The sequence below is a fragment of the Physella acuta genome, unplaced genomic scaffold, assembly GCF_028476545.2.
Source record: "Physella acuta isolate Inbredline_101_S28 unplaced genomic scaffold, ASM2847654v3 ptg000406l, whole genome shotgun sequence".
NCBI lineage: Eukaryota > Metazoa > Mollusca > Gastropoda > Physidae > Physella > Physella acuta.
In genome coordinates, this window is record NW_026731925.1 from 293,170 (window position 1) to 308,948 (window position 15,779).

At 33.6% G+C, this 15,779-nt stretch overlaps 1 protein-coding gene across 1 annotated transcript; it reads left to right on the forward strand.

The window, feature by feature from the left end:
- Nucleotides 1–3,745: 3,745 nt before the first annotated feature.
- Nucleotides 3,746–10,796, forward strand: LOC131942461 (sodium-coupled neutral amino acid transporter 7). Its single transcript, XM_059302361.1, has 10 exons — nucleotides 3,746–3,848; nucleotides 5,227–5,348; nucleotides 6,023–6,221; nucleotides 6,491–6,632; nucleotides 6,921–7,013; nucleotides 7,211–7,268; nucleotides 7,359–7,493; nucleotides 8,010–8,134; nucleotides 10,212–10,411; nucleotides 10,600–10,796. The coding sequence occupies exons 1-10, from the start codon at nucleotides 3,746–3,748 to the stop codon at nucleotides 10,794–10,796; spliced, it is 1,374 nt and encodes a 457-aa protein (XP_059158344.1).
- The last annotated feature ends 4,983 nt before the right edge of the window (nucleotides 10,797–15,779 follow it).

Consider the following 15,779-nt stretch of genomic DNA (forward strand, 5'->3'; position numbering starts at 1 on the left):
AAAGAAAACACAAATGCAAACATAAACGCAAAATGCTTACATTCTAGTCAAGGCCGCCAAATCGCACCATGATGGGGGGGGGGGGGGGGCGGAACAGCATGTTTCAGCCTAGTAAACGACTATAGTACCCCAACTTATTCATAGTCTTTTGCACTCACTGAGACGAACGTAGACGCCCTATAGCATCCTGTCGGGGCTCCGGAAGAACGTCCGGATTTGAATCACTTAAAGACTATAGCAACCTTTCTTATCCATAGACAACCGCACTTTTTAAAACGATAGTATGCACCATAGCGCTCACTGGATAGCCCAGGGTGCCAAATCGAACCCTGCCCGGGCGCCGGCGGACGCGCCTGTTTCAATTTAGTAAGCAATTACAATACCCCAAGTTTATCTGCAAACAGAAAGAAGTAAACATAAAGGACATTTAGGAGCTGGCTTTTTAACTGTTTAATTTAAGGTCAACATAACTTAATAACATGATTGTCACTAGGGTCTCGTATTTTTAATAAACCTCACACTGCACTTTAAAGATGTCTTTACAAATCACACAAGCCATAATGTGAGATACACTAAGCCTATATTTATTTTCCTTCGTTTCTTACTTGAGTCGGGATTAGCTAAATCCGCTGGGCATAATGCTGACCAAGTGGCAGATCAAACGAGGGGTGGATACGGGGGGGGGTATATATAATGTTGCTAAAAAATGAGTACATATGTGCTAGTTTGTAGGTATCCAATTTGCCGTTCATTTAACATAATTGTTATCTTTTAAATTAGCAGTTTTGGAAATATTGGTGCCGAATGTTATTAGAATCCATTAGTATCTCGAATAATATTGTGATAAGAATATATATATATATATATATATATATATATATATATATATATATATATATATATATATATATATATATATATATATATCAGGGGCTCTAAAACCTTCAGCCCTCATCCCTTCATATTCCTACATCACAAAAACTGATGAGATGAGCCAATGAGCCATCTGGTTTGAAAGCTAACTTCTATTTTTATCACAGTAAAACAAAACGTACACTTGATAAGTTAATTCATTCACACTATAAAATACATGTAATGGATTTTAACAGTAAAACACAACACGATAGCATCAACACATGTTACTTTAATTCATTGCCAGGCGTCGGTATCAGCTAATTAATGTTTGTGAATTCAAGGTTCGCTAGTAGATGGGGGTCTTAGATATACGACAGCACTAGGGTTGTTATCTAAAGCAAAAACCACAACGTAGGAGGTAGAAATTTTAGAAATAGTGTTGTGTGTGGGAGTAGACTTTTCAAACATTTATTTGGCAATAGAAACAATAAGTATTTTTACTTTAAAACAAATATAACAACCATTATAATTAGAAGCTTTTAAATGTATTGAAAAAAAAAAACTTCATAAATAAAATTGTTGGTCGCTCATCAGAACGCTTATGAATTTTAGCGCCAAAGCTTTTATTAAAGTTTTTTTGTTGTTTTCTAAATTTTAGTGCTTTTAAACGCTTGATATTATAAAGGTTTACTATTTATGTTATTTTCCACTTTTAAGTCATACGTTCCGACTGAAGTTGACACTATATCTGAGAATAAATTTGATTTCGATAAACAACGTCCAATAGTTTGTGAACTCTTAAAGATGGTTAACTGTCTCTCCGCTTATAATCAACGCACCTCGTGAAATCAGCGAAGCATGAAGTAACAGTTCATCTACGACGGCCCCTTGTTATCTCCCCTTAAAATTTAATGATAGTAATTTAAAAAAAAAAATGTCTCTCTAATTAAAAAAAAAATGACATTCATGCATTGCCTTTGAAGTAGAACGTATCTGCAAAGTTTGACCAAAACTACTGCATTATAAATGGATCAAAATTGAGTTAGAAGATTTCCTATAAACCCACAAACGAACGGACATTGTGACCTGTGTAAAAGCTGGTAAAAATTGAAAAAAACCTGTTTATTGTTCGTCCTAATGTAAGAGGCATTGAAAAAGAGCACAAAATTATATATATATATATATATATATATATATATATATATATATATATATATATATATATATATATGTGTGTGTTAACTTACGTGTTGTAGGGCTGTTTATGGTGGAAAGGCGGGGGGGATGTGGTGTAGAATATAATACCGTTTTAAATTCTAATCATTACAGCCGAAACAATTAGAAAAGCCTTGATATATTCATGAGCAATAAGAGCATCTGCTTCACTTCTATTTGCATCAGACATTTTTAACCATCGTGTTCAGTTTGAAGAGAACCTGCAAGGTCGTATGCGGCAGGTATGGAAAACACGAATACTTCTTACCTGGAAAGGTAGATATTTTTTTTTTACTTTTCCACTTAACCGTAACAATAAATAAATGAATTTAAAAATTCAGATATTGTCAATGGAAAGAGTAAGTTCTAGCATAGTACACGTTACTGTTAACCAAATAGTACTAGTTTAATGCCCTGGATCCTGTTCAAATGAACAGGTTGACAATTTGTAGTGTGGCCAATGATCTATATCATAAAACTTCAATAACATGGTTATACTTAAGTATATTGATTTTAAACAGTCCAGATTTATAGCTTATATATATACATAGCAATTTTTTTTTTCTGGATTAGAGGTCAAGGCTGCACATGTGTACTGATTCGATACTGAGCAGGTCATTGTTGTGATCAAAGTTAGTATGATTTTTAAGGCAGTCTAATTAGTGTCTTGTGGAATGCTGACTGAAGATTATTAAGTGTCTAATTAGGGTGGAATGCTGGAAAGATGATTATTAAATGTCTAATTAGTGTCTTGTGGAATGCTGAGTGATGATTGTTATGTGTCTAATTAGTGTGGAAAGCTGAAAAGATGATTATTAAATGTCTAATTAGTGTCTTGTGGAAAGCTGACTATATGATTGTTATGTGTCTAACTAGTGTGGAATTCTGGAAAGATGATTATTAAATGTCTAATTGATGTCTTGTGGAAAGCTGACTATATGATTGTTATGTGTCTAATTAGTGTGGAATGCTGGAAAGATGATTATTAAATGTCTAATTAGTGTCTTGTGGAATGCTGACTGATGATTGTTATGTGTCTAATTAGTGTGGAATGCTGGAAAGATGATTATTAAATGTCTAATTAGTGTCTTGTGGAATGCTGACTGATGATTGTTATGTGTCTAAGTAGTGTGGAATGCTGGAAATATGATTATTAAATGTCTAATTAGTGTCTTGTGGAAAGCTGACTATATGATTGTTATGTGTCTAATTAGTGTGGAATGCTGAAAAGATGATTATTAAATGTCTAATTAGTGTCTTGTGGAAAGCTGACTATATGATTGTTATGTGTCTACTTAGTGTGGAATGCTGGAAAGATGATTATTAAATGTCTAATTAGTGTCTTGTGGAACGCTGACTAATGATTATCAAGTGTCCAATTAATGAGCTGTGGACTGCTGGAAAGATAATTATAAAGTCTAATTGGTGTCCTGTGGATTTATGGATCTCGACACAATCTAAATTTTTTTTTTTGTAACTATGTTGTGTTAGCGTCTATTGAAATATTTTCTGTATGAATATTTATCACACACACACACACATATATATATATATATATATATATATATACGTTTAGTTTTAAATTACATGCCAGTAATAATAAATCACCCAGATAATTTAAATATTTCTTTTACATTACTTACTGAATAGTCTGAGTATCGCACGACAGGCCGTCATGTCTAGTGGAAACGATCATTGTACCTCTAAATATTTGTTGAATGGTCTGAATGAGCCTAAGCCTCTTCCAGGGTGTAACTCGTCAGCAGCTAAGAAAACAGGTAAGGATTGTCCACATTATACTGCAATGTTTTCCTTCAAATTGCTTGGAATAACTAAACATAACGTATTTTGACTAGAACAAAAAGTGTGCTTTTTACGCACGACGGAGAAATTCATCAAATTTATGGGTGAAAATGTAATGGCAATAGTATAAAATAAACAAACTATTTTAGTGTAAAAAATGTTTTTTTAAGCGCAAAAGTGAAGGTAATCAAATTGATCGTTGAAAATGTAATGCTAATGGCAAGCACTAAAAATAAAGCATGCCCGATATGTTAACAGATGAGAGATAAGGTCACGTGACGACTAGCATCAGCAGTTTTTACTTACTAGTATGAACTGGGCTTGGTAAAATGAGATTCGGTCAATTATTATACAGGGTTTCCTTCACTCATGTATTTCCTGCGGAGTTGGGGGCTTAAAATTTAAAATATAAATTACATAAATTACATATTTTACATTTCACACTGGGAGATGTGTGGTTGTCCGCGGTAGAGGAGTTCCGCTACCCCCCCCCCCCCCCTCACCGAAAAGATGCCTAAAACAAACTCAGATTATACCGTAACGTACTAGTTAAAAACTTTAACCAAATAAACCAGAGCTGTCCTTAAGACACCCGTATAGCTTTTGATAGATTGTAGCTGTTTGTTAATTTATTTTACGAACACTTCCTTCTTCTGCGTTCATAATGTTAATGTTAGAAGGCATTCCCTCCACACAATTAAGTATATGAGGCGTTAACTCCAGTTTCAGTCTGCTTTTCTTTTTGTATCTGCTTCCATAGCAAAGATACAGACCTTCATGAATAGATGCCTTAGACAGATACTGAAACTGAGATGGCAGGACAAAGTGCCGAACTTGGAACTATGGAGGAAAGCTAGGCAGGAGCCTATAGGTGTGCAAATAAGAAGGAGGAAGTGGCTCACACAAATGTTACACGCCAAGCGCTTGAGTGGAACCCCCAGGGAAAGCGGAAGAGAGGGCGCCCAAGACAGACCTGGAGGCGGAGTCTTCTTGAAGAACTGAAGCCAATAGGGATGTCTTGGGAGATGTCAAAATTGATAGCCGAGGATAGGAAGAAATGGAAGGAAATGGTGGAGACCCTATGCTCCATAAGGAGCAAAGAGGACTAAAACTAAAACTCCATAGCCTTTATCCATCCAAGAACATATCGCAAGAAAAAAAGTAGCTGTTTGCGTTTGCAGTTGTCTCTCATAGAAGAGTTGCTGTTCTCAGCTGTCGAGCCTCATCTGCCCGATGTTCAAACTATGAGCTTTATCAACTCGACCAAGTCCATCGCTTTCTTTTATCATGAACAATTTAGTGATTTTATAAATCATGAATAAATTAAGGCTTTGACATATTTTCTATGTACAGGATCTGGCTGGTTTGTTTCGGCGTTTCTGGTAGTCAACGCTACACTGGGGGCTGGGATTTTAAACTTCCCCATGGCCTATCATCAAGCTGGTGGGGTTTTGGCCGCTGTGATCGTACAAACAGTAAGGAAATTAAAGTCTTAAATTCGAAAATTATTGTTGAACTTTTATCTGTTGTCTGTTATTCTCTTAGGTAATTTTAAAAATAATTATTCTAAGAAGTATTTTTAATTTTTGACAACCCTTTTGAAGTCGCATTAGAACGTGTTACGTTATGGCATGTTGGTTATTGTTATGTCCCGTGTATTATATATTTATGTTAGTGATGTCTCTTAAAGATGTAGCCTCTGTCGTTCAGGTAGTTACTTTGAACAGGTGCTTTTTATTAGCGGTACGCAGAGAATTTCGTTGCTTGTCCAATAAAGTGACTGAGTAAACTTGATGGCGTCTTTTGATGTAACATCCCGTTATCTAAATAGTGAGAAAATGGCAAATGATCACATTTTCACTTCATATAGCAAAAAAAAAGAAAGATTGACTTACTTTTTGACACTTCTCGCAAAAAAAAACAATTGAAAGGAAAAACAAAAACATCGTGGCCTATATAAAGCAAATTCGTAACCCTACCTTGTCTTTTATGAATGTTACTAATTTGTATTGCCTGAAACGTGTTTTACATTACTAATACATTTTGACACTTCTCGAAAAAAAACGAAAGCATCGTAGCCTGTAAAAAAAAACGATTTCATTTCACCTCCTTGTTTTTAAACTCATGTAATTTTTATTTCTATTCACAGGTTTTGATGGTATTTGTGGTGATAGCGATATACATAGTATGCTATTGTGCTGATACCAAGGGAAGCAATACCTACCAAGACGTGGTTCTCTCCATCTGTGGCCCTAAAGCCCAGCTGGCTTGTGCAATCAGTATAGCCATCACCGAATTCTGCACGTGCATAACGTTTCTAATTGTGATTAGTGACCAGTGGGAGATAAGTGAGTCATTTTGCAACAGCTTTTCAAAAACAGAAAAACAAAAAGGTGCCTCAGATAATACAAGATTGTGTCGGTTCTGCCCATAAACAATGAATACGTAAAAAAATATAAGTATAAAATGTTTCGTATGAAAGGTATATGTAGCCCTTGATACGTGTATATATATATATATATATATATATATATATATATATATATATATATATATATATATATATATATATATATATATATATTACAGCAAAGTAATATTGGTATTTTAATTCCAGTTTTCCTCAATCTTTCATACGATCTCTACTGTAACTCCAATCCATTCTACATGACAAGAGCTTTCATTATAACAGTCACATCGATAGTTTTTATACTGCCATTTTGTTTTTCTAAAAGAATCGATTATTTAAATTATGCGAGGTAAGTGTAGAAAAGGTTATTGCCATGTTGCGCAATAGGGTTATTAGTTTTAAAAAGATATTCAAACGATTTCGATGGTTAGAATGAAATGTTTGACTCGAATCGATGAAGAACAGGAATGCTAGCATGAAATATACGGGTTCTGTTTTAAATGAACATTATATAAAAAACACTGTAGATATGTATTACTTGTAATACAATTTGACAAAAAGTGTAATGAATTTAAAGAACATAATCATTTCATGTAGCGAAGTATTGTATATTATTTAATTTATTTCAATCATGTAGCATCATCGGAGTTATAGGTATCTTTTATGTAGTGGGACTTGTTGCTATCAAATATTTTCTTCCTCATGAAAATCAGGGAGTTATTACCACTCGGTATGTTTATGTTTTGTAATTCATTTCAATGTGTAACTAAAGGATATTTAAATAAAAAATGTTAATCCATTAATTGTTAATACAAAAACTGGAATGTTTGATTTTTTTTTACTTTTTAGGTTCTGTATAAAAATATGAGGATAAATGCGTTTGTTTTCAATCTTATGTTCAACGTATTTTTTTTTTTTCAATATCAGACCACATTCATGGATTGATGTTTTTCTTGTTGTCCCTCAAATCTGTTTTTCTTATGAGGTGAGTTTGCAAGTGTACATGAAACCTATTATCCCGCTTGGGAAATATGTAGCATCTTAATAAAATATCTTCTATTTTTATTTTTTCTAGTGTCATGTCTGTATCGTTCCCATCTACTCCTGTATGGCCAAACGTAACATGAGAGAGTTCTCTAAAACAGTAACACTTGCCATGATATTGTCTGCACTAATCTACACATTCACTGCAACTCTGGGATATCTACAGGTTTGTTATATTGTTGTATGTTTATCAATGAGAACAAAAAGATACATCATTTCAAATATTACAAGTGTAAACATAGTCATTAATATTTGAATTCGCATTTTAAAAACTTACGTTATCAGATTATGTAACTGAATGGTGTGTTGTAGTTGTTTTGAAAGATTAGGAAACATAATAAAATTATTACTTCCATTTAAATTGTTTCAGTTTAAAATATTTGACTTGCATTCATAATTTAATTACCGATTTATTTTTAATAGTTTTTTTTTAAATAAGTTATTTAATTTTACAACACTTTCAGTATGTCAATTTTCACCACATGTTAAGCTTTTGTTACTTAACGTGATTTAGTTGTAAAATATATTTATTAATTTCAGATGTTGAAAATGTTATTTCGTATTCTAGTAAGAGTTTAACATGAATTCCTTATTGGAAAAAAAAAATTCACCTCATGGATTTTCATTTTAAAATATTTGTAAACGGTTGTATAATTTTTAAATTTCACATCTTTCATTAAAGTTTGGTGACAATGTCACTAATGACATTTTGCTGTCATTTAATCCTACGGCTGAGGTGATGGTGGCTGTTGTTCTACTTGCTGTCAAAGCCTACACTACCTACCCTATTTTTTGTTTCCTTGGGAAGTAAGTGTCTCTGTATGTTAATTCTGCAAGTTGTGATTTTATCTAACAGAGGATACCAATTCGTTCATGAAGATCGTAAATGAACATTTGGGCTTCTCTGTAATTATAAGATTGATTAAAGGCTGTATTAGTTTTAAAAAAAAAACACGAATAAAAAGTGCAATAGATGTTCTGTATTTTTATCCTAAATTTACAATTAAAACTATAGCTTTGGCTATATACGATTGTGTAAAGGCTGCATTAATTTCTTTTAAAAACTGGAACAAATAGTTTAAAAGATGTTATTCATTTTGATCCTAAATTTATAATCTATATTCTATAACATAAAGCTCGTGTTAGTGTGTCAGTCCTTCCTTCCGTCATCGCTATAAATTTTAGAACTATAAATGTAAACAACGAACCATGCAGTGTTTCTAAATTGCATTGCATTGTCTTAATATAATTAATAGCGTAGTGTTTTTTTCATAACGACATTAATTCATTAATTTATTTTATAGCTGCCACAGTTTTTACTCTGTAGCATAACGTAAAGAAAATATTAAATACACGCACACTGCTAAGAGTGTTTCTTCCAGACTTTTTTTCCGGGGCGGGAGGGGGGGGGGGTGGGGGGCACTTGATTTTTTTCGGGGGTGGGGGCGGTCAACATTTTCCAGGGGGGGGGGGGAACACTAGTAAAAGTATATTTCTACTATATAAATTCCATCTCGCTCGGGGGGGGGGGTAGACTTTCTTCGGGGGGGGGGATGGGTTAAGCCCCCCTCCGAAGAGATGCCTGAAAGAAACTCTGATTGCTAAACATATTAAACGGATCAATGTCAAATAATACTTTCGCTAACGATTTTTATAAAAAAAGTGTTCATTTTAATAACAGTAGGGTTATGATTGTAAAGACAGTCTAATTATTGTCGTGTGAAGTTCAGTCAAAATGTTTAATAATTATGTCAGGGGAGGTAATTTAAAAAGAAATTCAAATCACGCTAATTAAAAAAAAATGTGAATGCAAATTTCGGGGACGTTCAGCACCACATAATTGTTCAAATATTATAATAAGCATGGCTTGATAAAGTGCACTGTGGTAAGTAAAACACGGATTTTTAAAAATACAGCCTCATTTTATTTTTATAAGTTGGGGTATTATAGTCGTTTACTGAATCGAATCAGGCGGTTCCACCAGTGCCATTGCAGGGTGCAATTTGGCGCCCCGGGCTAGAACATGAGCAGTATGCGTTTATGTTGTGTTTATGTTTTGCGTTTGCGTTAGTGTGTGGTTTTGCGTTTTGCGTTTTCGTTTGTGTGTTTTTTTCAGTTCAAATTTGTGTTTGCGTATTCTTTTATGTTTTTTTTTTGTGTTTGTGTTTGTATTTGTGTTTGTGTTTTCTTTTGCGTTTTTTACATTTGTCTTTGCCCAGGGTTTTTTTGTGTGCTTTCGTTTCTGTTGTGTTTGTGTTTTTTGTTTGTTTGCGTTGTGTAGGGCCTATGTGTTTGCGTTTGTATTTAGCTTCGTTCTGTTCCCAAGTTCGTACATTAAAGAATGATACAGCGTTGCGGAGCGCGGGTATGCAGCTAGTTTAAAGTATGAAGCAATGTGACTGGCTCACGTGTTATTTAAGCATAACCGACGGAAAATTATTTTCATTTTGATGAATACCTTCGTATTAGATATTAGATGGGACGGCTAGACTGCTAGCCCAGAATTCTCGAGTTTGAATCCGAGTTTAAATCAGTAGAATCTGCTTGAGCGAAACCAGCTCAAATTGATACCTAGTCACGTTTTTATAAAATAGTTAATACGGCTGGGTACAGTGCTGATCACACTATCCCTTTCATTTGCTGAGGCCTCTGAAACATTTGTCTTGGGAACGAAGGGAACATATGGTGATTAAATATTAAATATGTTATATTTATCTGCGATGTTTGAAATTTTTAACGAAGAAACATAGTCTTAAATTACGCGTGATTTTTACTCGCATCTCCAGCTTGTAAACATTTAAATTTATACATGCGAATGTAAGTAATACGTCAACGCTTTCGTCTACCTTGTGTTTCCTGATTCGATAAAATTCTATTAACACAGGTCCGCATTCGACACGGTGTGGGGAATGTTCTGGAAAATGAGCCCAGAAGAGATTTTACACAGAGAAAAGACGAGACGTGTCATAATTACATTGGTGTGGTTCACCTTGACCCTGCTGTTCTCTATCTACATCCCCAATATAGGAGTTGCCGTAGAGATCCTCGGCGCATATATGGCGGTCTTTATTTTCGTATTTCCAGGTGTGTTGAAAAAAATGAATATTTTGAATTATTTTAACTTTTTGTCAGCATGGACGAAAGAATGGCTGGAAAAAACTGAATTTAAAGTTTAAATAAATTCCTAACCTAAGCTTAAAAAATAATATTTAATCATTTAAGGTTCATTCATTATTAAGGTACATTCCAGATAATACTATTCTATTTCTTAGGTTTATGTTTGTTGAAGACTATGCAGAATAGAATTGAAACAGGAGAGAAACAGCCCAAGACAGTTCACGTATTGAAGGGAATAGCCATCGCCTTTCTCATTGTTGGTGTGTTTATCTTTGGACTGACGTTGTCGCAATCCATAATGAAAGACATTCGTGGTGTCAAGCCTGACTCGTCCATATTCACGTGTCACTAGATTAAAGTATTATTACTGATATTATTAATCTTATGTATGTCATTTTTTTTCTGAAGTAATCATATACACAAAACTGTGTGTGTGATTGGTAATTGAGTGTAAGATTTAGGTTCGGACAAAATGCCAAAAAAAACAACTGTCATTATCATTTAAAAACCAATAACGCTTGTTTGTGTGTGTTTTTCAGTACCCAATCTTTTTTTAAATTACCATTAACTAATTATTAGTAATTACATATTTCGTTTACATTTTAAATAAAAAAGTTATATATATATATATATATATATATATATATATATATATATATATATATATATATTATATATATATATATATATATATATATATATATATATATATATATATATATATATATATATATATATATATATATATGGCCTTATATTAAATCATTAAGGAAACTATTAGTCATGTATACAACGAATTTTCAAAAAGATTTCTTGAGGGAGGCTAGCTCCCCTATATGAGAATCCATGTCGTAAAATGTGTGGTTACCTCCCCTTATATATATGTATTCTATGTGGTAAAAAAAGAGGCTACCTCCCATGTTAAAACACATTGGGTCGCTAATCAATAGCTTTTTAAAATTAGGTCAATGTCAACGTAACTCGATAACATGATTGTAACTAGGGTCTCGTGTTTTTAAATAAACGTCACTCTGCACTTTAAAGATGTCTTTACAAATCCATATACATGGAATATACACTAAGCCTACATTATCACAAACGAGAGTTTATCTTTATTTTTTTAAATGTATGGTTTATCCTTTGTTTCTTACTTGAGTCGGGACTTGCTAAATCCGCTGGAGACGTGTACAAGACACACCACGTCAATGTTACATTTTTTGTAAAATTATTTTTTTAGATGTGAATAATGAAGATGCCTATCAGCATATGAAGGAATAGTATGGTCAGTCCCATGTTCAGCCAAAATAAGTGTTTTTAAAAGAATCAAACAACATAACTACCTTTGAACAGGCGGGATTTTAACGAAAACATTTATGTCTAATAATTTTAAGTCTCTTAAATCAGCGTGTGCATTTAATATGTTGTTGAGTTGACTAATTATGTATATAATCTGGTTTTAATTGTTCTAATAGGTATTGGTGGTCTATGTTTTTTTAAATCTGTAGGATTTTTAGTTATTTAGCTATTTCTTTGCTTTGTCAATAATATCGTTCAGCGTGTAGTAAAGCACATAGCATTCTGACCAATTATATTTTTATATAATATTTATCTCAAACAAGTAGTCTATAGCATTAAAATATATAGGCCTATAATTCACGTGTAACGGATACCGACGGCTAATATATATATATATATATATATATATATATCTATAATATAAGCGGGCTGAGCGTGTGTCAGTCCTTCCTTCCTTCTGTCATCGCTATAGCTTTTGGAACCATAAAAGTAAACATTCGCACCATGCTGTGCTTTTCAGTGCACCGCAGTGTCTTATTATAAGTATTAGAGTAGGGTTTGTTTATATAGCGGCATAGAGCTATTTTATAATTGCCACGGTTTTTACTCTTTCGCATAACGTCAAGAAAATATTAAATACACGCAAACTGCTAAAACGTATTAAAAAGATTAATGTCAAATATCATTTTCGTTTAGGTTCCCAGAAAAAGTGGATACATTTCCATAAAAGTAGGTCGAAAAAACTAATTAATTCAACTTTTTTTTTGTGGTAATTTTTTCAAGGGAGGTAATTTGAAAATATATTTAACTCAACAATAATTTAAGTTAATCTTTTTTTTTTATTACTACCGCATTGATTAGTCTATGTTAAGGTTCATAATTAAAAGAGAAAAATGTTAAGATTATTTATACTATTTTCTAATTAGTCTATCATTTCTCAAAATCACTATTTTTTGTTTTTGTTTTTTGGTGTTAACAGATGGTGAAATTTTATAATTATAGTATAGATAATAGAGAATGCTGGAAAGACTCTCTCTAGGCGCGGACGCCTGGGAAAAGCGTGTTTTTCGGTGGTAATTCTAATTACATTGCCAATGTGTTTTCTTAGAACCATAAAAGTAAACACCACTTGCCGTACATTCATTTGCATCGCATTGTTTTATTGTAAGTTATGGAGTAGGATCTATTTATGTGACTTAAATTTTTAATGTTGGAAAGGCTGTCTTTGGGCGCGGACGCCTAAAAAAGCGTGTTGTTTGGTGATGATTCTAATGTTGTGGTTGTGTTGTTTTTTTTTGGTTGTGTTGTGTTGTGGTTGTTTTTTGGTTGTGTTGTGGTTGTTTTTTGGTTGTGTTGTGGTTGTGTTGTGGTTGTGTTGTGGTTGATTTTTGGTTGTGTTGTGGTGGTTTTGTGGTTGCGTTGTGGCTGTGTTGTGGTTGTGTTTTTGTTGTGGTTGTGTTGTAGTTGTGGTTGTGGTTGTGTTGTGGTTGTGGTTTGTTTGTGTTTGTGGTTGTGTTGTGGTTGTGTTGTGGTTGTGTTGTGGTTGTGTTGTGGTTGTGTTGTGGTTGTTTTTTTGTTGTGTTGTGGTTGTGTTGTGGTTGTGTTGTTGTTGTGTTGAAGTTGTGGTTGTGTTGTGGTTGTGTTGTAGTTTTGTTGTGGTTGTGTTGTGGTTGTGGTTGTGTTGTGGTTGTGTTGTAGTTTTGTTGTGGTTGTGTTGTGGTTGTGTTGTGGTTGTGTTGTGGTTGTGTTGTGGTTGTGTTGTGGTTGTGTTGTGGTTGTGTTGTGGTTGTGTTGTGGTTGTGTTGTGGTTGTGTTGTGGTTGTGTTATGGTTGTGTTTTTTGTGTTTGTGTTGTTTTTGTTTGTTTTGTTCTGTTCCAAAGTTGGTACATTTAAAAAAGATTTACCGTGGCGGAGCACGGGATGCAGCTAGTATATATATATATATATATATATATATATATATATATATATCAGCCTGGGGTTCCACCGAAGCTTAATCCGCCTCTGATTCTGACCACCTCATCCCTTCATATCCCTTCCTACATCACAAAAACAGAAGAAATGTACTTTTAACACTGGGCCAACTGGTTTGAGATCTAACTACTATTTTTATCACACATTAAAAAAAGGGTGCATTTGATAAGTTAATTCACTTACACTAAAAAATAAAATACCTGAAACGGAATTTTACAGTAGAACACATCGCGATCGCGTCAACATCAACACATGTTGCTTTGTCTCATTGACAGGCCTCTGTGTCAGCTAATTAATGTTTATGAATTCATGCTTTGTTCAGGTAAACTGTTAATGCAAGTGAACACCTGCGGAGATGGGGGTCTTAGATATACGACAACACCAGGGTAGGTGTATAAAGCAAAAAATACGACGTAGGAAGTAGGTATTTTAGAAAATGCTTTGTATCTGCATGTAGATATTTCAAACATTTGACAAGAGAAACAATAAGTAATGTTAAATTAAAATAAATTTTAAAACTTTAAAATAAAAAGCGTTTAAATGCACTGAAAAAAAAATAAAACCAATTTCGTTAATAAAACATTTGATTACTCATCAGAAACACTTTCTTGTTGAACGCTTAATATTATACAAGTTTTAATATTTATGTTATGTTCCAGTTTTTAGTCATTTTCGCTAAAAAATTTCAGCAGCTTGTGATCTCCAAAAGACAGTTAACTGTCTATACTCTGCTCATTATCAACGCACCTCTTGAAATCAGCCAACCATGAAGTTACACTTCACCCACGACGGCCCCTTAATCGAGCGTTAGCTACTATTTTACTTTGTTATCTCCCCTTGTAATTTGAATATAAAAATTATTAAATTAAAATTTAATTAAACTAAATCAATACTATTCATGCATTGCCTTTGACGAAGAACGTATCTGGAAAGTTTGAAAAAAATCGCTGCATTATAAGTGGGTTAAAATTGAGTTAGAATATTTCCCATAAACTCAAAAACAAACGGACATTGTGACCTTACTAAAACATGGTAAACATTGAAAAACGGTTTATTTTTCGTCCTAATGTTAGAAGTATTGAAAGTGAGCACAATGTATAAATCATGAATATCTATATATATAATTCTCTTCTGGGAGCCGCTAGAAAACAAGCTGTAAACGCGCTCCCTACCTCCCCACCCCTACATGGTCTCAGTGAGCTGTGTTCACTCTAAATGTTTACAAGCAGAGCCAACTATTTTAAACGTAGGGGGGGGGGGGGGGAGAGGGGGAAGGAGGGGGGGGGGGGGTTATGGTCCTTAACGAGCTACTTATAGTGTTTTAAAGAAATATTTTCAGTGGCAGCGTTGGTACTGTCGAATTCACAAATTATGAATTACTGAAAAGTAGAAAATAAAACAACTAAATAGCGGCGTATGTTATGCCGCGGGCCGGCTCGTATATATTAAAGGTTTACTTACATGCTGTAGGGGTGTTTTAGAATGAAAAGTTGGAAGGGAGGGGGGGGGGGATATCGCGGATAATATAATACCGGGTTAAATTATAATCATTACAGCCAAAACAATTAGTTAAGCTAGATATTTCAAAGGCAAATACAGCACCTGCTGCCCTTCTATTTGCATAAGTACGTTGTAACAACCGTGTTCAGTCTGAAGAGAACTTGCATGGTCGTTTACTTCAGGTATGGAAAACATGAATACTTCTTACCTGTACAGGTAAACATTTATTTTGTTCATTTTACGTCTTAACCGTAACGATGATTCAATCGGGAATTCAATTAAAAATATTTCTGTTTGGAATAAAATATAGTTTAAAAAATTGAGCAAAAATCTTTAAAAGGAAAGTGTGGTATAGCGATAGAGAACGTTACTTTTGACAAAATGGTATTAGTTTAGTACAATTGATTCTGTACTAATGATTGATAATGTGTTGTATGGTTAATGATCTATATCATAAAATATTAATACAATAACAAAAGTATACTAGACTTTATTTATTCTAAACAGTCAGAATTCTTACTTTCTTTAAATACATAGCAAATTTTTCCGGAGTCAGAGGTCAAG